The 23,808-nt window shown below is 40.3% G+C and overlaps 1 protein-coding gene across 2 annotated transcripts in view; it reads right to left on the bottom strand.

Annotated features, from left to right (window-relative positions):
• The window catches only part of gnal (G protein subunit alpha L), a 45,296-nt gene that overhangs the window by 5,709 nt on the left and 15,779 nt on the right, over nucleotides 1-23,808 (bottom strand). For both annotated transcript variants that reach the window (XM_022758045.1, XM_022758046.1), the window contains exons 5-7: nucleotides 18,958-19,055; nucleotides 213-267; nucleotides 41-114 (exon numbers count right to left, since the gene is read on the bottom strand). In XM_022758045.1, the coding sequence (XP_022613766.1) occupies nucleotides 41-114; nucleotides 213-267; nucleotides 18,958-19,055 (227 nt within the window). The remainder of the gene's footprint in view (nucleotides 1-40; nucleotides 115-212; nucleotides 268-18,957; nucleotides 19,056-23,808) is intronic.

Below are 23,808 nucleotides of genomic sequence, written 5' to 3'. Positions count from 1 at the left end.
GTGTGTCTTACATCCCAGTAAAAGCTGAGCAAAGACTTACTGAAAGTTCACTTTGTCTACTTGGAACCTCGTCTCGAAAATCCCTGAAGTTAACACTCGGCAGCGTAACAGGTCCTGTGAAACATGGGAACAGAGGAGAGATCCAGTTCAGGAGAAAGGCTTTGAGGGCGATTCGTAGCCCTGATAGTGGGCAGATGAACAGGAGGACTCACCTGGTCCGTTGGTGTGTAGTCGCTCTGTCTTACAGAGTCAATTCTGTCCAGGAAACTGCAACAGAACAGAAAAAGAACAGACTCAGCTTTTGTACTTTATCCATTTCTACAGGCTGCAGGAACAACAAAGTCATTGAGATTTACCTGCATTAAACATTTAATGATACTACATAAGAAAAGTAGGAAATAAATGACATTTATCTCCATAAATACTGATTCCACAACCAGAAGCAGTGAATAACGTTTCATCTCAGGAAAACCCAAAGCCACTTTCATGCTAAACCAATCCAAAAACAAATGAATCCATTTAAATGAACACATCCATTAACTGCAACTGTATCACACATCTTCAAATCTGATCACATCACAAATGGGATGTTACTTATTAAATCCATCTCTTGTGCAGCACCAGTTTGAAATGAATATTAAGCTCATGTTCATGTCATCTACAGTGAATGCTGCAAGAGGCGGCCGCCATGTCTGACTCCCTGTAGAGGCTCGACAGGCCGGTGTTAAGGCAGATGGTTACCACAAGAGGGCAGGGCTGCTCAGTCTGAGCTATTTTGGTCTGTCTCTAGCCAGAGTGATTACATAAGGCGGTTATTGTGGAGGTTAGACAGCTTGCTGTTGCCGTCTCTTCACTACTGAGAGAGCATGTGCAGCGGTAGCAGCAGCAGCAGCAGCAGCTGGGCCTCTCTGCAGCACAGCAGGCAGGCTCAGGACACCGAGGCTGGGGACACACGGTCACTCAGGCCCCTGGATGGTCTGGATCACGCCATGAAAAGACCACAACAAAGCCGATAGAAGGGCCATAATGCATCTATGCTAAAACAAAGACTGTATTAATACAGTACAAAGGAAAAAGCACTTAGAAAGGTATTTGATGTGACTGGTTATGTATACGTCAATAAAAGAGTCCTTTGACACTCAATTGGTCTCTTCAGTACAGTTTAGACATTTAGCTTCCCTTAACTGACTTAATACAGGGGCAACAGTGGACCACACTGGGGTTAGAAATTAAAATAAAATACCCTTGAAAATACTGGTAGTAGGAATGTTTGTCAGCACCAAATGGAAATGAAATGTAGAACTCCCTAAAAAGCCTTAAAAGTCACAGAAAGGGACAAAAACCTCTCTCTATTTTTCAACAAAGATTTGTAACTACAGGTGAATTTGGTAATTGATTTGTGGATCAACAGAAAATTATGCTGCAACTTTTTTTTCTTTTTTTTAAAAAAAAATCATTTAAATGTGTTTTTTTCAGCAAAAAAGCCACATTTTACAGTCCCAGCTTCTTAAATTTACAGTTTCTCCTCATCTTTAAATGTGAATAGATTATGTTTGGGCTTTGGACTTTTGTTTTGACAAGTCACAATATTTGAATACCTTGGGCTTTAGGTAATTGTGATAGAGTTTTCAATAAGTTGTTAGTTTCAGTCCAATATGTTAACCTGGATTATTCCTACATTAAAATCCAGGAAAGGAAATAAAGATTCATTTCAGGAAACTGCCTTGTCAGGGACCTGACAACAATACTATTAAAGAAAAATAAAGACAACTACAATAGAGAGAAAGGTGCTAAGTGTATTTTTGTATGGGAGTAAATGAAGTAAAAGATACAGCAGAGAAGATGAAGGTGCGTCAGGTATTTCTTGAAGAGAAGAGAAGTTGGTGAGTGACTCTGGTATGTAGGACACAAATGTGGACCAAACAGCCTACTGCATCTCACCGTCCCTCATTTTTCACCCAAACCGTCTGTGGCTTCAGGATGCCACAAGACCAGACAACATGACTGCAGCATACAAAAAAAAAAACCGAATGCATATTGGACTAATAGTCAGGGTTTGGGTTTCTGTTTGGTTTCAGCCTGGGATAGTTGATAGTTTATGTTCAATTCAGCCCTTAAAAAAAAAAAAAAAAAAAGTAGCCCACCTCACACACCCATCTAGGATGAAATGACCAAGAATGAATGGTCCATTATGAAGCATTAGATAACAGAGACCCCGCTCATGTGCTCTGACAACAATGTTTTCATCACAGCGACTTTATTTGTGCCTTACACAAAAGGAGAAGTAAGGCTATTTCTGAAAGAGCACTCGACTTTCTCACACAGAGTTCATGTTCATATGCAAGCTGCAGCTACTGTATCTCCAGACACAACACACAGTGAGGGGGAAAGGAAAGGAGCATATATATGTGCAAAATGAGCTACATTCAGTTTAATACCAAAAAACTACATGTAATTTCTGTTGGTATATGATTAAATCTGCAAGCAAATATTATGACATCTTTTGATTTGGTTTATTTGGTTAATTGTTTAATCTTTGAACTGTCACAAAAATGACAGGTGCATATCAAATGTTTCCACAGCCTTAAGTGACATCTAAAAATTGCTCATTTATTATTTTAGTACACACTACACTCTGTACTTATTAACCAGACGAGATACGTGTGCCAAATCATCTCCGCAGGCTGATCAGAGGTCTAATCTAGTATGTAAAATTCCCACAATTCTTTTCTGGCTACAGTGGAGGAGTCAAACGCTTTAACTTCCACCCCAACCTTTGAACAGTTGTTACTTTTTGGCCAAGCTGCAAAACTGAACTGATGGACCTGAACTTTAACCTCTCTATAGACACTAAAGGCCTGAACCTGGAGATTAAATACACCCTGTTCTGATGAGCAGGTGCTCATATCTTTTTTTCTTTTTTCTTTTTTCTTTGGATCCTGTGATCTTGTCCAATAAATTGAAGGCAGTTGAATAGAAGTTTGATTTCTCCTGCTCTGAAACATTTTGAAACCTCTAATCCTTTAATGTAAAAACTATAAAATATTTCACAAGAAAGAAGCAAAGATTAAAAAAAGTAAAAAAATATATATAAACATACACAAAATAATTATATGAGAATTTTGTTATTTTTCTAATTTCTTACCCAGGATATCGTTTCATTTAGAGCTGCAATTGATTGATAGTCAGTAGATAGAAATTTTGATAATCAATTATTTGTTTCAGTCATTTTTCAAGCAAAAAGACTCAGATTTCAGAATCTCAAATGACAAGATTTGTTATTTTTCAAATATTTTGGGTTTTTGATTTCAGATGGAAACAAAACAAGACATGTGAAGATGTGGTGGGTTTTTTTTTTTCATAGACATTTCATAGTGATTTATCATTCATTAATGATTTATCAAAAAATAATCCACAGATTAATCAATAATGAATAAAATCATTTGTTGCAGCCTTTATCTTGTTAATTTACCTGCTGGCTTCCCAGCATCCAGGTTAGGAACCACAGCTCTAGCAGACAAGATGCTGATGTAAACAATGCAGGGTTCAAAATGTTTGTTCTTCTCCATTATATTAGGGCTGCAACTAATATTTTTCTCATTTTTGTCATTGATTAGTCTGCTGATTACTTCCTCAACTAATTGTGTCATCTATAAAATGTCACAAAATAGTGAATCATGTCCACCACATACTCCTAAAGCCATAGCTGATCATCACATAAGACAAAAAGGCAGCAAATCAAATTCTGAGAAATCCAACCACGTTGACATGACAAATTGATGTTTAATCCATAATCAAGTAAGATAGTTATTTAGTGTTGATCAACTAAACAGTTAATCAGTTTTTGTTTCGTTGTGTTAAAAAAGCTACCAAGTGTGTTTTAGTGTGAAATGAATGTAAGCAAAAAAAAAAAAAAGAGAAATCACACATCATCTTAAAACAGAGACAAAAATACACATCTGGAATGACCTCAGCAACATGCAGAGGTGTAGTGTGACTTTGCTTTGTAGTCGTACAATAAGTTGGAAACACATTTAGCAAATCACACTATTAATGACATCTACTTTTTTCAATTAGTGCTTCTCTGGGACTAAGACGAACACAACCAGCAGACCCATCTGACTGTGTTTAAAAAGACACAACAGAGTTTCACACACACTCATCTCGCCTGAGCAGACACAGACACGTATTCACACACAAAAACAGGCAAAACCTCCAAAAACCTCCAGCTTTTACCCCATCGCTCCAACAATGTGGGAGTATTTTTAGTAAGCCTTCCTTGCAGAAACCTAGCTAGGTTATAATTACTGAGCGCTTTGTGACTGCCATGTGACAGAAGTACTATTGGTAGAGCACTGGAGAGCCAAATATAGTCCTTGTACCCAGCAAGAAAAGAAAAAAAAAAAAGAAAGAACAAGGGTCCTGGATCCAGGAAAAATGCAGTAAAAGATAACATTGATTAGCGAGTGGCTGTCCAGATAGTGCCTTATCAAAAGGTTTAGGTGCAGTTTTCAGTGACTCCAGCTGTTCTGGTCGAGTGCTACGAGGAGACGAGCTGCGTTTCAGGTCCAAGTAAATCTGTGGTTTGTGCTGCTTTCTCCAGTTTCCTCCCAGAACTGTTTCCAGATCATTATGTGATGTGGTCATTCTGGGTAAATGAGTGGATTGGAGGAATAAAAGGCTAGCGGTTTTTCACATTGTTTTTAGTATGTCTAAAGCACCTACATGGAAAATTCTTTTTTATTATTTGTTATGAATTTGTGTTTGTATTTTCCCACTTTAAAGTCTGTTTGAGACCATCAAACGACATTAATCCACCTGTAATTACTCACTCATCTTTTTATTCTTCCACACTGACCCCCCCCCCCACATCTAGAGGCCTTTTACTATTCCATAACAGTTTGTTCTGAATTGGCAGGTTAAATTTAAAAAGTCCACTACTATCTTGTCTATTACAGTCCCTCTGTCTCTGTCTGCAGGGCTGGGTTGTCTCTGTATTTAGCCAAAACACATTGTACTCGTCCTGCGGGCCAGTCTGTGTTGCTATGTATAGGCTTTGTTGTGGACAGTATCACTTGACTTGGCCTGGTCTTTCTGTGTTGTTGGCCTCATCTTTCCATAAAACACAGACACAAGCATGACTACACACACAGACACACACAGACACACACAGACAGACACACACACAAACAGACACAGACACACAGACACACACACCAATATGTTGAGGGACAGTTGATGCTGGGGGGCCTCAGGCTTCAGCCCCCACGTGGTCCAGGTCACATGTTGCTGCCCATTGAGCAGAAAAGGGGGTAGAGGGAAGACGGTGATGGTACTGGAGAGGCGGAGGTATTAAAATGCTCCATGCCGGGGCTCGGGGGACATGGGTCACCCAGCTCCATGGGGGCTTCTTCCTGAACCAGGGTGCCGATACAAGCTCTTGTTCCATTAGGTCGCTTTCGGAGAGCGACAACAAACAAACAAACAAATGAACAAATGAACAAACAAACAGGCCTAAATACAAATAAAGCTACAAACAAGACAAAGTAGCCAACCGGCAAAGAAGTGAACCAAACAGCAACAATTGAGTTTAAACACTCAAATTTGTGCCAAAATAAACTGAATGTATCAAGACAGCATATGCTCAAAAATAAAGAGACGTTTGTGAACATGTAGAAAGAGGAAAAAGACAGAGAGAGGTTGCAACAATGCTGGAGTGAAGGCCGGAAAAAAGTCCCCTCCAACAGACAGTCAACCTTCACACCAACCAGCAGCGCCCGGCCTCATGTGCTCATTTGATAATTGGGTTGACTTTTTACAAATAGTGGACCATCTTTAATTAGCAGAGCAGAGGATCCAATCAATAGTTTCCATATTTTGAGCCGCTCAGGCCAGCATAATGGACTTTCACTTTAGTCTGCAACTGACTGGTGACAGAGCTTTAAAACTCTCTGCTGGACACAGCAGCGGCAGCAGCATCACACTGCTAAAGCTTTATTTAAATGTTTGAGTTTACAGGCTTGTGCGTATTGTTCTGTGTAATATATTCACTCTGGCTCAGTTGTATCTCATAATTATTTTGCCATGACCATAGAGAAATATTTAAAGCAACGAATCATGACATTTATTTGGAAATAATTGGGAGAACAAAAGCATGAGCAACAATATTCACCCTTGATGAGTAAAAAAAAAAAAAAAAAAAGAATGGAAAGAGCACCATCTAAAGGGACTCAAAGTTAATTTACAGGAAATCGACAGCAAATGGCATCACTGTTCCAACCACACTAGTTTAACAAACAAATGATGTCTGGGAAATGCAAAAAGCAGAAACATGACAGTACAGAGAAGACTGCTCATCACTAACCATGATATTAAATAAATAAGATACAAAACAAACAAAATCATCTTCGGGTCTGGAGCGGAAACTAATGACTATTTTTAGTTAACAGTCAATTATTGCCTCGATTAAAATATTCATTTTGTCAATAAAATGTCTGAATATAATAAAAATTTTGATTTCCTAGATTCCAATGTGACGTATTCTTGTTTTGTTTCACCAAAAGTCTAAACCCAAAGATACTGAATTTACTATGATATAAAACAGAGATAATTGGCAAATAATCCTCATACTGGAGCAGCTGGAAACAGCAAAGGTTTGGTGTTTTTCCGCGTACAATTTATAAAAACTTTACCGATTAATCGATTATCCGACTAATCGTTTCAGCTCGACTTGGATCATTCCTCTAATGACATGCCTGTCAAACTGTAATCTAATATCTCAGCTTTAAAACTTTTCCTTCATGCTTCATCTGTCTTCTCTTACGACATCACCCAGCGTCCCAACAAAACCAGCTGCACAACACAGCTCATCACTGAGCTGGTACAGCACACACAGCCACGTGCAGCGGGACCAAGTGAAGGTGGAGCTGTGCAGGATCCTGGTCACCTGGTGGAAAGATCTGAGCCCGAGGTTCAACTCATCCATCCAAACAGGAACACTGTGCAGTTTGGGAGATGGATCTGAAACTAGACAAATCCATCAACGGCTCAGTGGGTACTTCCTAAATATAGGAGCAAGAACGGAGACACTCCTGAAAGTCAAACCAAATCTTGTGTAAACAAAAGTGCCTGCTTTATCTCAAGGCCGCCAATTCGCCTTCCAGGGCCGCATCAAGTCATGGTTTTGAAAGGTGTTGTATAAAAATGTAAAATACATTGTAATGCCCTTTTGTCTCTGTTCAGTGTCTACGTGGACCATTACATTACCTCTGCTTAAAATAGACTCAGCCCCCAAATTCAGTGTTTGAGCCACAGTGGGGACTCAGGCCTGAACCATGTCCCATGTGGAGCTCCCGACTACAGTTCTCACAGTGAAATTGACTTATGGGTTCCTCTAAATAATATTGAAGCCCAACATCGATATACTATCTGTCAGCTACTGAATTAGTCTGCGCCAAAAATAGAAAACCAAGTAAAAATAGTCTAATCAACAATATTGAGCAGGTTTCTATTCTCTCACCCGCAAACAACCGCAGCCTCCATGTCAAATTAGTTGTTCCGCCAGGAAGTCGACCGGTGACCCAGTGAAAATGAGCTTTTCCTCTTTTCCCCTAATCAAAACTCAATAACCAATGACAAATATCAGACAGGGGAGTCTACGGTATCAGTGAAGATTGCATAAGCCTGAACTGAGCTTTCTCAGGCTGAAGTGGCTGGTGATTAGAAATCAACCATGACTATATATGAGGAAAGAAATCCTCAAAAAAAAAAAACAAGTTCATATCTTTCCTTTTTTAAAAAAAATCTTATTGTAAGATGTTAAACACGTAGATTCTCCGGGTGAGATTCAGTCAGAGCTGGAGTTGAGCGGTGCAGGCCTCTGTGCTGTTTGTGTAGTTCACAAACAGGCCTCCGGGTGGCATCCCTTCGCTCCTGCTGCACACAGGCTCTCTCTTCCACACTGACCCTGCCTGCTTTTAGCAGCTGGGTTCCCATGGCAACCCCAGTCAGTCCATACCACTCCTCTCTCTCTCTCTCTCTCTCTCTATCCCCCTGTGTCTTCCTAAGCCAGGCTGCACTTGTATCCTTCCATTCCCAGACTCTCCCATACATCAACACAAAGCAGAACCATGCTCTGTGCTAGCTTTCTACACTGTATGTGTGTCACTGTGTGTGTGTGTTTGTGTGTGTGTGTGTGTGTGTGTGTGTGTGTGTGTGTGGTGGGAGGGCACAGCAAATTTAGGCTTATGAAGACAGATTATTTAAGAAAGTGTCACCGTTTTCAAGCACACAACCAAAAATAAGTCTCATTTTCAGCGAAAGGAGGACTGTAATGTGTTGTGTGTAGCATGTAAAGAGACACAAAGTTACTGAATTCTGTCACATCCTGGCAGACGCCGTGTCTGTTGTGATAAATTAGATGCACAGGGTTATATGAGTTGAACTGTGGGGATAATTGATAAGGATGTTACAAGTCACGGAGCAGTCAATAGGAGTCCCGTGAGATGGGCCTGGTTACGGTAATACACGCTGGAAAATTACCCTTTATGGCCAAGTGGTAACTGTTGTGATGTTGTGACGGCGATGTAACAACCCAAATCAAAAACTCACAGCTGCTTCAAATGCAGCTGATCTGTACAAACTCCCAAGTTATTTTACTCTGTCGTTTCTGTGATAGCAGCACATCAGGGGAAATGGACTCGAAGTGATTTGATGTGTTGGTGATAAGCGGGATGTGTGTACAGAGTAATGAGTGTACAGTGTCATTACAGGGTCAGAGGACCCACATGGGTACTGCAGATTATTTCAGTGCTTCATTGTAAAAATAATATTAATCAGATTGCTGTTCAGTGAAATTAGATCCTTTTCTTTCATTTCCACTTTCTGAATATACTGGACTAGAGCAGTAACAATGAGTTGAGTAATCGATAAATTGCTTGACAAAAAAATTATTCGCCAACTATTCTGGTTATGGATTAATTGTTTAAGTCCTTTTTCAAGCAAATATTCTAAAACATATGCTGGCTCCAACTTCAAAAAAGTGAAAATGTGCATCCTTTATTTGTCTTGTGCGATACTAAGTTGAATATCTTTAGGTTTAGTCCTTTTATCCTGTCAACACTAGCAATTTAAAGCTGTCACCTATTTTCCAGGATATGATGGGCATTTTTCACAATTTTCTGATATTTTATAGAGCAAAAATATCAACGGATTAATCGAGAAAGTAATGGGTAGATTAATCAATAATAAAAACAATCATTAGTTGCAGCCCTACAATGGATGAGAAATGGCAGACCAAACACAATGTCTAGTTTATTTGATAGCAAAATGCTAGTGGAATCTAATGACAGCCCAATTAGCGTTAACATCCTCTAATAAACTATGTTGTGTCCGGTGTGTGTCTGAAAGCACAAGGTGACAGCAGTGTATGTATGTTATAGGTTTACAGACTTATGGGGTCTATAAAATATCTGAAAATTGTGAAAAATGTTCATCTCAATTTCTTAGTGATCAAGGTGATGTTATCAAATTGCTTTAGTTTGTCTGACCAACAGTCACAAGTATCATGCTGAAGAACCACGAAGCATAGCATATTGTCTTGTCGGGACACTTTAAGATAGATATGGACCAGTCTGTATTTGGTGGTCATCAGTATTGAGATGCTCCAGAATCCCAGGTTAAGAATGCCTACAACAATAAATCATCCAACCAAAACCGCTGAACCATGGCTTGTGCTGGAGCCGGATGTTTACTTAAGTTAGCCTCTGAGCTACCTCCTTCAGGCTAGCCTGATGAAAAACCCCACAGCTCAATCTGTCTAGGGAAACAAACCATCTTGACAGAGAAATATAAAAGGTTTCTATAAATAGCTATTACCCCCCCCACCCCCCAACCACATTCCACAGGAGGTGAAAGTTGAAGCTTGTTTGACTAGTGGCTGAGGTGGAGGGAGACCTTTTGCCTGGGTGTGGCTGGACACCGCTAACTGCTAACCTCACTGCTAACCAGGCCTACAGGCTACACAACCTATAGAGCGACAGTACACAAGCAAGCCAAACTCTGAGCAGGCACTGAGGGGTCTGAAATTAAATGTGATACAAAACATGCTAATGTCAACGCTAAACACACACATGGTCATGTGGTTTTTGGTGGATTTAGCATGGCTCCAAGTCTGCTGTTGCTCACTCTGGTGAGGCAACAGGGAGAGAGTGAGGAGCTGGGAGCCCCTGTCATGATTAGACAGCAAAATGTCTCCTCGCGTGTCAAACCCCGCTTTGATCAATTCAGACCCCCCCCACCCCCGTCTCTAACAGTGGAAGAAATGGTTGAGCTGTGTGTGTGTGTGTGTGTGTGTGTGTGTGTGGAGTAGGGGGAGACAGAGCGAGCAGGAAAGCATATGGGTGCATTCATACACTCGTGATGATTTGTTTATGTCAGGGCATTAAGAGAAGAGAAGGTATGGCCAGGCAGTGCGTAGTCACTCTCTCTCTCTCTCTCTCTCTCTCACACACACACACACACACACACACACACACACACTCACCCACACACACTCACACACACAAAACCAACACAGAGGCGTTTTGTGTCTCACCTTCTGCTACTGACCTTCCCTTTGTTTACAGCGCATTGCCGGGATACTCCCTTTGATTCGGCTGCGCACACGTGACCCTCCGCCAGTTTCTGCTCTGCAGTGCTGCTGCTAAAAATAGCCTCAGCTTGCCCTGGCTCCACAGCTAGTTTACATAAGCTCTAAGGGGGGTGGGGGGGTGGGTGGAAGGGGAGGGGGAGAAAAGGGAGCGACAGAGGGGGGAGAGAGGAGGGTGGGGGGGCCTCAGTGAAGAGAGAGAGAGAGAGAGAGAGAGAGAGAGAGAGAGAGAAAGAGAGAGAAAGAGAGAGGAGGAGGAGGAGGAGGGGGTCTATGGACGACCATTCCACAATCTCTGAGCAGGGAACCTGCAGCGCCACTGCTGTCCTCCAGCAGTCTGTGCCTTTACACTCCTGGTCAACAGCAGGGTGTGTATGTGTGTGAGTGTAAGAGAGAGAGAGAGAGAGAGAGAAAGGTATGTGTATATGTGTGTGTGTGTGTGTGTGTGTGTGTCTGTGTGTCTGTGTGTGTGTGTGTGTAGTCACTACACAGTAACAGACTCGCAGATATCCGCCATTCACCAGCCTCGCTCTGTGTCTCTGTCTGTCCTTTAAAATGGACGCACATTTTAACCCAAAAATAAAAATCTATTTATAGCTACAATTCTCCTTCTTTAAGTGGAACATAAATTCCCATTTTCCTCTGCAAAACTGCTCAGGTTTAAGATAAGCGAGACAACACTTACAATTAACACAAACCTACAAACAAACTAAAAAGGACACAATTTATTGCTAATTTGATTACAAAGAGTTTTTTAGTTTCGCATACATTGATATAGATTTACATTTTAAACACACTACTCAAAATGTATATCTTTTTCCATGGGGCAGTGCGGTCTTTCTGATGTGATCCAACTTATTGACTAACTAAACACAGTCTGTCAGAGCCTCTGGTCGCTAGAAACAAAATAAAAACACACTGGCAGTGTAGCTAATCTTGTGACATGTAGCATGCTATGCTGAGCAGCTTTAGGCTCTCTTAACTGTTTCCAAATGCCCAGGCAGGCTGAGAGCGTTCAACACCCCACATCTACAAGTTCTACAACATCCAGAGCACTTTGAAACACTTCACTCATGGACAGAAAAAGCCATTAACAGTTACAGTAACACTAAATCTCAGGCCCCACTGTTAAACCTGAAGATGATAAATGTTTAAATGACGCCCTGTCTGAAAAGGGTTTACATACACACACACACATATATACACACACACTCACACACACAAAAGACTTCATATAGGGGAAGACATGTGTTCTCATGTGTTCTGCAACATCCTCTCTGCTGTCGCTTTCTGGCCTCAAGAGAGGACTGAATAGACAGACTGAGAGGGAGAGAGAGAGAGCAAGAGGGATAGTGGGAGAGAGAGAGAGAGAGAGAGAGAGAGAGAGTCAGTCCCACAGGGGGCTCTAACAACCTTAAGGACAGTGGTTTGTGTAGATGGAGTCCCACTGAGCTTCCAGTAGATCAGATTCTACAGTTCAGCTCAAAACCACTCCTTCCTCTTCCTCAGAAATCATGCACAAACACACAACAACACACTCCCAGATATATTCAAGCACGCACACGCGCATACACACACACACACGCATACACTTCCATAGTGCCCCCTTTGATTATTTCTCAGTCAGCTGACAGCAGGGTCATCTGATTTAAACAAGTGACACAAAGGTTTTTGTTAATCTGGATTAAGGCCTTTAATGATTCCTTTTTATGAATAAAGTATTTATTTTTTTTACAATTAGTGTAGTTATAATTATGATCAGAATCCCGCTATAGTAAACATTTGCGTTAACATCATTTATTCTCTTGTTAAAAGGCTAAAAGCACAGACACAGAATTCAGCTGATGTAGATAAAGAGATTCAATTATCTGAACTGAAACCATTTAGGCTATTTTTAAGAGTTTGTTTACTGGAAGTGGCTAAAGCATTCAACAACTATAAGATATGTGCATACCAAAAAAAATAGATAAACTTCATCAGTTAGAAATGCATTCAAAAGCACTTTTCAAAATAAAATCAGTGCAGTTTCTAAATTTTTTTTTGGAGGAGGAGGGTTGAATCTGAAATAAGGATAAGAATATTACTGAATGATTTTAATTATATTATTTGCAGCATTGTTGAACTTTGTGGAGAAAGTCGGTTGTGCTGCTGCATTGTCCATCATTTTCGTCTTTCTTTGGACCAAAGTTAAAAATCCAGAATCACACCAAATAAATTCTTAGTTGTATTTGTTCTTTCTTTTGCCCTCTCTTCATACATGCCTATCACTGTCTCTCAGTTTTGGAGTTAACATTAAAGTTAATATCATTGACCCTACAGACTGTGAGTGTCTAACACATTCTCAGCTTCATACTTCTCTGGGTGCTTCAATTCAAATTGTGACTTCAGATTTCATTTTCAAACTAAGCAAAGCCCTAAAGTGGACAAAACAATACAGTCCATGAAGGTTTAACACAATTTCAAATGCTGCTCTGGCTGCAGTGAGACAAACATCCCAGCGGAAAATCCATTTCTCATGCATTAAAAATAACTTGATAACCAATCTGAAAAAAAGTTATTACATTGAAATATAAACGCACGGATCAGTTCAGACATGTTAAGAAACACCCAGAGCTCAGAAGATGGTCACAATCTGCCTCATCCCCTGGTGTTATGTTTGTACATCAAATCAGCTATTGGTGACAGAAGAAAGCAGCGGTGACATGCAGCCGGTGTATAAATATCGCTCTCTCGGGCTCTTCCGTGAACAGAAGAGGCTCCTTATTGAGGAGAGCCACTGTTTGCGAAGCGTAGCCCCTCTGTTTCTGTAGGCCCTTCAGGGGCCAGGGCTGGCTGACAATGCCGGCCATTCTTAGCACTTTACTGCCCCAGATGACTGTGTCAGTGGCCCCCAGGCTGGTGACAGAGTCCCGTGACCAGCACTACACCCCAGCCCCAACCCCAGCCCCAGCCTAGGCCAAGAACCAGACCCAGCCTTAGATATGTCTATCTACAACCCAGCCCCATCTCCGGGCCTGCTGGAGTCTGGTCCCGTCCCAGCTGTACCTCTCCATCCTGGGCCGTCTACACAAAACTACACCCTCATCTATAACACTCCTTTGTGATTCTGTGTGTTTCATCCACCATAAAACAGCTTTAATCTTTTTTAGTTTAAATGTTTAAAGCTCAGAGAACAGTAAATGAAGAATGTTTTGAGGACATTAGTTCAATTTATTTAATAAAAAAAAAAAAAAAAAACACACAATGTAACTTTCATTTGTCAGTTAATAGAAATGAATTCCCTCCCCTGACAGGAGGAATGAGACAGGGAGCTCAAAGTCCTAGTACAGCTTTTTACTATTTCCCGAGATGTTAAAGACTAAACAAGTTATCTATTGACTGAGAAAATATTTGGCAGATTAATTGATAATGAAAGGAATCATAAATTGCAGCTTTCCTGCATTTCACTGAACATTTTTAGCATGATATGTAACATTAAAGGATTAAACCAATCAATTAAACAATGTTATAACACATTTTGACTGACTGTACTTTACTTCAGATGTCCAAAAAGCTCAAACGTGCAGGGTTGTCAATAAATTGCTTCTAATTCAGTTCCAGCAGCAGTCAGGACATGTAGTTGTGATATTTAATAGACCCATTTTCCAATCCATCCTGAAAAGCCAACATTTTTCCTCAAGATTTGATCTTTGCCTCTTCTATTTAATCCTCATTATGATCAATGGATGTCTGGAGTAAAAACAGTCTCATTTTAATACATGTTTTGCATTCACGTCTGTATGTAATTATGTGTGTGTGGTGTTGAGAGACATGATCAAAGTTGAGTCTAGATAGAGTTTTGGCAATCACAAACTGTAGAAGGCTTTAGTTTAGAGAAATACAGTAGGATGATGATTTGATTTGAAAATAAAAGGACAAGTAAAATTTGGGTAATGTAAGTATGGCTGGCTACCACTTATTTTGTTGATAAACTGGTCTATAAAATAAAATCCATCAGTTTCCTACAGTGTTTTGTCTGAACAATGGTCCAAAAAGATATTCAGTCCAGTAACACAAAGAAAAGCATGAAACTCTAAGTTTGTCAATTTTGTTTGAAAAAAATAGCTATAAAATGTATTAATCATCAAAATAGCTACTAATAACTTCTCTGTCAATTAACTTATCAACTAGTCAAATGATTGTTTCAGCTATAATGAACAATGAGGTAAGTATCACCTATTTCTTGCTGCCAAACACTAAAGGCACGGTAGTAAAGTACAATGACCACAATGCATTGTGTCTTAGGCAAAAAAAATGGTGTTTCTTAAAAAGTCAGTTGTCTTTTGACTCTAACTTATCAAAGTGAGGCTTTGGTTGGACACTCTTTATGTTTCAGAGGTTAAAAAAAAAAAAATATATATATATATATATTTTAAACAACAAAAAATATTTATCAAAAAACAAGTTTGCAGCATCTAAAGCTAAGCCCAGCCCTATCACACTCCTCTACCTAACCATGCATCAGCTCTATCTCTGTCCCAGGCCTCATTCTCGTTGCAGGAATAAACCCCAGCTGTATCGCTCAGCTGTTTCATAGCCTCATTTCTTCAGTTACATTTCCAGCCCTCAGCTCCAGCACCATCTCCATCCAGGGCAGCTCTCCTCTGGCCCAGTCCCTGCTGCTGCTGCTGCTGCTGCTGCTGCTGCTGCAGCTTGGCATCCCAGTGCACACCAACACTAACAGAGCTTCACCCTGGCCCAAACAGTATCCAACACTAGATAAAAATCATCCACTATAGTTAGAAATACCTTTAGTTTATGAACTGTGTCATGAATTGTGTCATATTTGCTGGGGGACTGCAACACACACTCACCACGGAAAAAAATAAAATAAATAAAATAAAAACAGTGAGAGGCCTGGGAGTTCAGATTTGCGTGTGAAAAAGCATTTGATTTTGCCGTTGACACATCCAAGGCATTGCAATGGAACCAGCCCACTGCAGCTGAAAATAGCTCATAATCAATCAACTGGCAGACACATATCTGTGCTCTTAAAACGTATAAATGTGCAATGCAGAGGGCGGATCAATGGGTGACAGGATTCCAAAAGCATCGATATGGACATGCTCTTTGGCATAACAAGCGCTCGCCATCAGCCCATACTTATTTCCTGTGCCTTTGTCCAATGGGTCGTCCAGCATTGGGCCTGCTGGAAAAAAAAATTCTGCCAGTAGAGCAAGGTCTGTGAAGGACAACACAGATGAAATGGGAGAGGTATGTAATCTGCCCTCACAAAAATATAAATACGACACATAGCTATATCAAAACAAAATTTCTTCCCCTTTGATCTGACGGTGATTTCATGACAATACATCTACTGTCTTAGACTGTTAGCATGTTAGGTTGCTGCCTGCCAATCTGTTCCTCCCACAGACAGCAACATGTAGGCCAACTTCCTCTTTAATTCACTCTCAGTGTGACTGAAAGCACTCTTATCACATTTGTGATCCAAGACATGGCCTACTACATGAACACAATTCTGTGGAAGTTCAATACATGAAATGAGAGAGAGCAGATGTGGAGGACAAAAATAAAAGATGAACTGACAACTTCCTGGACTGACAACAGGATTATAAGAGGAAGGTGGGAAAGAGATCAGAGCCTTATAGTCAAACATGTCTTTTCTGAACTTGGAGTACAACACAACAGACATTCACCAAACAATATTAACACCAAAACATTGCCTGAATCCAAACTCATGAACTCTGCTCTCTTACTTTCAACCCACTTGGCTGCTCAGGCCGTCTGCCAGTGTTTCACTACTTCCAGGATAGTGACCGAGAACAGTTAGTGTAGTTAAGTGGTCATAACAACAATAGGTGTGTGTGTGTGTGTGTGTGTGTGTGTGTGTGTGTGTGTGTGTGTGTGTGTGTATGTGTGTGGGGGGTCCTTTACACACAGACAGGTTTGCTGCCATGTAGGACAAAGTATCTATGAATGTCCTCAATCCTGAGAGTTCATTCAGAGGTTAAAACTGAGAGAGGAAGTAAGTGACAGGCCATGTAGTCAGACAAATTCCAGATATCAATCAAACACAAGACGCTGACAATAGAGGCATGTTGTGGATGTTTCTACAGAACAGTGAGATTTCAAAATGAATTGCAAATGTGAAACGTGTTCTTTCCTGATCTAAAAAACTCATGACAGGTATAGCGATGCTTAGTTTTTCCGCTCATCGAAAACAGGTTGATATTTCAAGATTTTTTTTCTCATAAACTCACAGCACTAAATCACATATACACTTTACTATAGACAAGAGAGAGCAACTGAGCAACATAATACTATAACTATCATACAGCTCATAAAACACAAAACATCTAGGATGAAATCGCAGTTTGTCCATTTGTACATTAAAACCACATGAAGCTGTTACTTATTATCATTATTTATCTACTTTACACACCACTAAAATTATGATTTACTGTCCAAACATACAACTGCTCACCAGCTGTTAACCAATCAGGAGCAGCAACGTAACAGTTAGACAGGCAGTAATAGGATGAGAGCATGAAGGGCAGGAGAAGGGGAAAAAAAAGAGAATAATATAAAAGAGGAGGAACTTAAAAGTTATAGTTAAGCATCAGTCATTTGGCTGTATTTTGGATTGAGGAGAAAAAGATGCTGCCCATTAGAACATAAGAGCAGATAGAGGAGTACAGGAAGCGTATAAAGTCACATATAAACCAGCATCGCTCAATTTATATACTGTATGCTTTTCACTGTCTTCATTTCTCTCTGTTAATGTTTACTCATGTCACAGGACAGCTGTATTTTCAGTGCTTCAGACCGCTGCAAGCCTCTGTGGTTTTAGTTATTACAATATAGAATATGGTTTCTGATTTCAGCTTTCAGGAGAACAGTGTATTCACAGAGTTGTAAAAAGAGGATTTTTAAAAGCTTATGATACCTCAAGATTATGTGGTATCAGTATGACACTGGAATACAAACACTAGATGCTTTTTTACATATTGTGCAGTCGTACTGCACACAAACACAGACAGAGCAGAAAAGACAAACACAGGCCCTGAACTGTAACAGCTCCACCTTACAGATTCATGTGACTCTCCAACCATCACCTGACTATCTCTCTCCTTTCTATGGAAGCTGCTTTCAGGCAGGGCAACCAGGGAAGACTTGACCCGAAGTCTAATTTATGTTCAAGGAACGGAAGATATTCAGGAAAAGAGTACAGAGACGGTTTGTCTACGTGCTATACCATCTTTAAAACATCTCCACTCTACACCCATGGAACATGGGCTCACAGATCGCTGACAACAAGACAATATCCCCAGTCACTGATAAAGTGTGCCTTTGACCGAACCCGGAGAGATAAGGGGAGCCAACCTTTGGGATGGGAGGGGACAATTTCCAGCGGGCTGCACTCCTGGGTCTGTACCATGTGCATGTCCTCATATTAACATGTGAATCCAGAGGTGAGTCAGAGAGGAAGCAGAAGGAGAGCACTGTAATCAGTGAATCACTTTGCATATCCAAACTTCCTTTTACAGGCAACAGAGGGGCCCTCTACTGTGGACGACCAGCACCCTACAGTGGCCCAAGGTACTGTAGGAGCCTTCCAAACAATCTGGGGCACCGTGCATAGAGGCATCAGTTTCTGCTCCTTGCCACACTGCAGTTATCAGCATTTCATAACTACAGTATCTAAAGTACAATTGTATTAAGAAACACTTTATACAGGTGATAGCCAAAATCAGATCATGACCCAAATAGCTTTTGTCCAGGCAGACACACTGAAATTGCATCTATGAACTCCACCCCCAAAACTGAAACGATAAATACTAACTTTAACTACATCATTACAGCTTTATAAACAAAAACTACGTCAATACAATCCCAATGAATTCAACAGTTGGGTATTTTAATACAGGCCAGAGCAAGCTTTGCATATTGCCATGGTGAAATGTCAAACACAGACGTGAGAAGATATATGTATAATTTTCCAAAGGACGAATACAACTGTTGCTTGCCTTGCCACACCCAGAGTAAACATATCTCAGCCACATTCATGTATGACATGACACCAGCACACACCAGAGCTTTCACCTGAAACACCACACAAAGAGCACAGACAGAGCAGGGATGTGACAATAGTTTCTAGGCTGCAAAAATAAACCAGCTCACCTGTCCTCCTCTCAGTGACTTTTAGCTGCACAAGCACATACAGTAAAGCATGTACCTAAGAACAATGATCTCTAAGTATCCAAAGCTCAGAATCACACCACATAATGGATTTTAAAGTTTGAACTCACTATTGTGCGCAGTCGATGAGCTGGTACTCATTGGACCTCTCAAAGCATGCCTTCACTCCTTCATCATCCCACAGCTTCTTTGCGTGATCAAAGAACTCCTGAGGAGAAAGAAAGAAAGAAAGAAAATCATTATGAAACAAACAACAGACAATAATATATCCTGTAAAACATAAAGACTTGGAGACTGTGGAAAGGTCAGGGGCCTTGAAATCATATTCACACTGTTAAAGCAGACACTGCAAAATGAACTGAGACAAACACATTGCACACACTCAGACATTTTGACAGAGGGGAAAACCCACCTAAACTTGCATGGACATATATTAGCCTCTCTTCAAAGCACATTTAATTACCGTTTGCTTGAGTAATGTATGACTCCTGGAAGTGTAATATAGGATCTTTTGTAGCGTGTTAGGTTGTTTTTAAAAGGGAGTTTAGTGGACTTAATTGACCCCTCTGCCACAGCACATTTTGATGTATATAATAAAAAAAAGTTAGCCAAAAATTATGCACTTTACTCATGTAGACCTATACACAAATGCCTACACCATGCCTCACTTCATTGCCTCAGCAATCGCGTTACCCGTAGAGAAGGGTCCCAAGAACCTTTTTACTCCAGCTCCACCACCAGCAGGAGCAGAAAAACTAGTATTATTTCCAGACAAACAGGTAACGGCCACAAGGACCTTGTGCAGCTTCCTGGAGTTTGTCAGCATTGGTACGATCAAGCCTATTTCCACTGGATCTACTGTACACTAACACCCAGGTTTATAGACCTCATCTGGCAACCTGCACAACACTGTTGGACAGAAAAAACAGGAATTGTTTTTTTTACATTTCTGCCTGTGTTTCGATTAAACAAACATGAAAACAGCTTTAAAGTTGTGAGTTGACACGTCCCATCTCCAGCTCCATTGTTAACGCACTGACATTCTCTTATATCACTCTCAGGAGAAAAGTAGTAGTAGTAACTTTACTACTGTAATGTAAATTATTAAATAATACAGAAGTCATATTAATACGACAAAAATAATTTGACTTACTCGACAACTGACTGTAAATGTTATAATTTGCCTTCTGATGGACTTTTTTTTTTTTTTTTTTAATTATAGCATCTAAGGTGTAGAGGAAGGCAGGTTTACAGTAGACCTAAACATTATATTCCTCTCATTTAGGGCTGCAACTAACAATTATTTTCATTGTCAAGCAGATATAGTGACTTTATATTTCCAAAAAAGTACAAGAAAAAGCTATTTAATACTGTATGCAGTAATGAATGTACTTGAAATCAGTCACTTTATACTAGAGCTGCAATGATTAGACAATTAATCAATTAGTTGTTTGTTAGAAAAATAACTGCCAACTATTTTGATAATCAATTAATCATCATTAAGTCATTTTTCAAGAAAGAATTATATCAATCTGATGGTTGCACATTCTCAAATGTGAGAATTTGATACTTTTCTTGATTTAACAATGCAGTTGATTAAATATCTTTGGGTTTCGGACTGTTGGTCAAACAAAACAGGACATTTAATGACATCATTTTGTGCTCTAGGAAATCTTGATAGATCTTTTTCACTGTTTTCTGATGTTTTATATACCAAACAATTGTTCCATTAATGAAGTAAATAATTGGCAGATTCTTTGAAAATGAAAATAGTCTTATTTGCAGCCCTACTTTACACCTCTCTCAGCTGTGGCAGAGGGAGTTTATTCACTTCCTCGATACAGGTTTATCCAACAGTTCCTGAATTCAAACTCATGACTTTCTGGTCACAAGCTCTCTTCTCTAAATTCTAAGCTAAAGCAACAAAGGTGTGTGTTGCAAATGTTACAGCTCCACTGTGATCCAATTCAGATCACACTATAGAATTAAAGAAAAAAAGAAAAAGAAAAAGTTAATTTTCGTCTTCTACAACATACAAATATAGCCAGCGTACCCGCTGTGCAAAATCCATCCATAGGCCTGATGCCGTATAAATGACTATACATAATGTCAGTGCTTCAGCTGACTTCCTGCTCCTGGACAATGGGGAGCATTATGAGGGGAGCTCATCTTATCAATGACTTTGAGACATTTCCCAGGACTCTCTGTATTCCCCAAACAAAGATGATTGGGCTAATATCCCTCGTCGCCTCCTGTGCACATGTCTTTCAGATGGGCTCCTCCTCTTGCCTGGAACCACCACATGACTCTCTGCACTCAGCACTGGCTCTGCGCTCTGACTGGGGAGAGGGTGAAAGTAGCCCCGAACCAAGAGAGAGAGAGGGAGAAGGAGCCTGATAAATGATCACATGCTCCGGGAGAGCTCCTCTCGGCAGATCCGGTGATTAAGTTCAACATGGAGGAAATCCACTGATCTAGTCCACACAGAAAGTCTCACAGAGCCAGGGAGACATTAATATTTATTTACTTTTTTGTTACAGATGAATATATTCTGACTCTTCAGGCATAAGTCAGGAATCACCTAAAAACTATGATGCTATCATGTTATCTATAAGTGCGGTAATACATTGTTTTCAATTAAACAACCAGGGTTCAGTTTCTTGTAACATAGCATTTTAACTGCTGCACCAAACTCTTGACTAACACAGAAAATGGGGCCATATTTGCTTTCTTGCCTGTATTTGCTTCCATTTCTGTTACAGTCAAACTTTAACACCCGCCTCAACTAATATCAATATGATTCAACAGTGCTGATTACATTCTTCTGCTATTAGTTCTCTCCAAATTTTGACACAAGCAGACAGTGAGGGGCTTGAAAACCCAAAGACGGGCCTGACGAAGCTAGCAAGTGTTGGGACTTGATGGAGGGAGGACGAGGGGTAGAGGGTGGAAGGGGCAGAGAAGGGAGGAAAAAAAAAAAAAAAAAAAAAGCAGAGTATGGTCCTCAGGGCTCTTTTCCACAGAGGCGTGTGACACTGGGCCTTTGAATAAATGCAGTGTGTGCTGCAGTGCCCTACAGAGGAACTGATAACACAGAAAGAGACCAGGAGGGAATCTGTTTTAACACAAGCTTTTTTAACTCTTTCCTCTGCTCTTCCCAGTTCACCTCCACCCCATCAGCAGCCATCAGAAGCTGATTCTCTGGTGGCTTCTGCTCGGACTGATTCTCAGTCCAGCCTTAGTTTCAATGTTAATCAAGTTGGGTGTGTGTGATGTAATATTTCACTTGAATCATATAGGTCAGGCTGACACAGAGAACAAAATGGCCTAAATCTGATTCGACTTGGCAAAACAAAGTTGTGGAGCAAACAGGCTTGCATCTTCAGTCGCAAAAAGACACTGGAATTCCTTTGGGTAAAGTTTTTGAAGGGACCTTTGGCCTTGGAACAAAACATACAGTAATAGCCAATAACCCCAGACCCCTCCATACATACCCAGCCAGACAACCTGCTAGCTCCCCTGTAAACCATCATCATCTCATTTACTGGATTTGAATAGAATATCTGTGTTAGGTAACAGTCACCCAGCAGAGAGAGACCTGACTTTCGTGGGTTACCTCAGTTAAAGAGTACAGACAAATTTAGCTAAAAAAAAGAGAGCAATAGCAAAAAGGAGAGAGGGAGCGACTGTTCGAGACTGTTCATCTTTCATAACATGGATCCAAAAACAGAGCAGCCCTCCTTGACACCCTTTGCCCCACATCACAGATCTTCAACTAATCAATTGCAGAAAAAACAAACTTCTAGGACTCAAGCTTTTCATCATGAGGAAATCACTAAAGAGGCTAACAACAACAAGAGAACGCTATAGAGGTGTTACCCTTCACGGCTGTAGTGGAGAACAGAAGAAGAAGAAACACAAATCAGGTCATGTTCTCTAACAAAAGTCATAATTATGGGTCTGCCTGTAAACTGACATCAGACAACATTAAATAAAAGTTAGACACTCGCTGGCAATCGTTGATGGGCACAAATTTAGCCATGGTTTTAAATTTAAACAACTCATCAGTACAGTAATTCTGCACCCAAACACAAAAGTGAATCAGCTCAACAATGGGTGGGGCTGTACACAGTATGAAGCTCACCTTCCTCAGCAATATAACAACAGATTGTAATTTATATCCTCAAGCAAAGAACAAACTTTTGTGGACATAATCCTTGTCTTTTTGTTGGGAGGGTACACAAGAAACCTTAACAGCTACTCAGTTTTTACAGTGACCTGCTTGCATAAGCATCAAATGGAGAACATTACATGTAGGTTTTAACATGTCTGATAGAGGGAAAGCTACATGGTGCAAAACAGGGGCCGGGGCTCATTTGAATTTGCTCCACTCCAGTTGACAGACACTGTCGGGTGGCTAGCATAGCTACCGCAGTGGCATTTGTTTCCATTTGCATAGACAACCGTTTGTATCTGTTCTTTTTTTTTTCCTTCTGTTATCCCTAGCTACTGTAGGAAAAAGTTTTTGAAAAAGGGATGCTTTGATGATAAAGACTAAAGGCCATCAAAACTAAGCATGTCGAGTAGTATATAGGACAAGGGGGAACTGTTGCTCTTGCAAACGTCCCGAGTCATGAAAATGCATGCAAATCTCATTTTTAAAATTTGAAAGAAAAATACACCCTACGTTTACTGTTATTGGCAGTGTAGCTCAGATTTCAGGGCCTATCCTGTTCTTTTTGATTTGACTCACCCAAAACTGATCATGTAAAAGACATTTCATGATATTTCAGACAGAAGTGTCAACAGTCAATGTCATAATTTCATATCAACACACAACAAATATACAGGAAGAAATCTGTCGCTTAAGAGGAGCGACACCAACTTCTCCACCATAAACATCTTCAGCATCTCATGACACCACACAGCCATGGCTCTGCTGCTTGTCACCTTCCTTTTTG

The sequence above is a fragment of the Seriola dumerili genome, unplaced genomic scaffold, assembly GCF_002260705.1.
Source record: "Seriola dumerili isolate Sdu_G_001 unplaced genomic scaffold, Sdu_1.0 BDQW01000291.1, whole genome shotgun sequence".
In the NCBI taxonomy this organism is placed as follows: Eukaryota; Metazoa; Chordata; class Actinopteri; order Carangiformes; family Carangidae; genus Seriola; species Seriola dumerili.
This window is presented reverse-complemented; position numbering and strand designations above follow the sequence as displayed.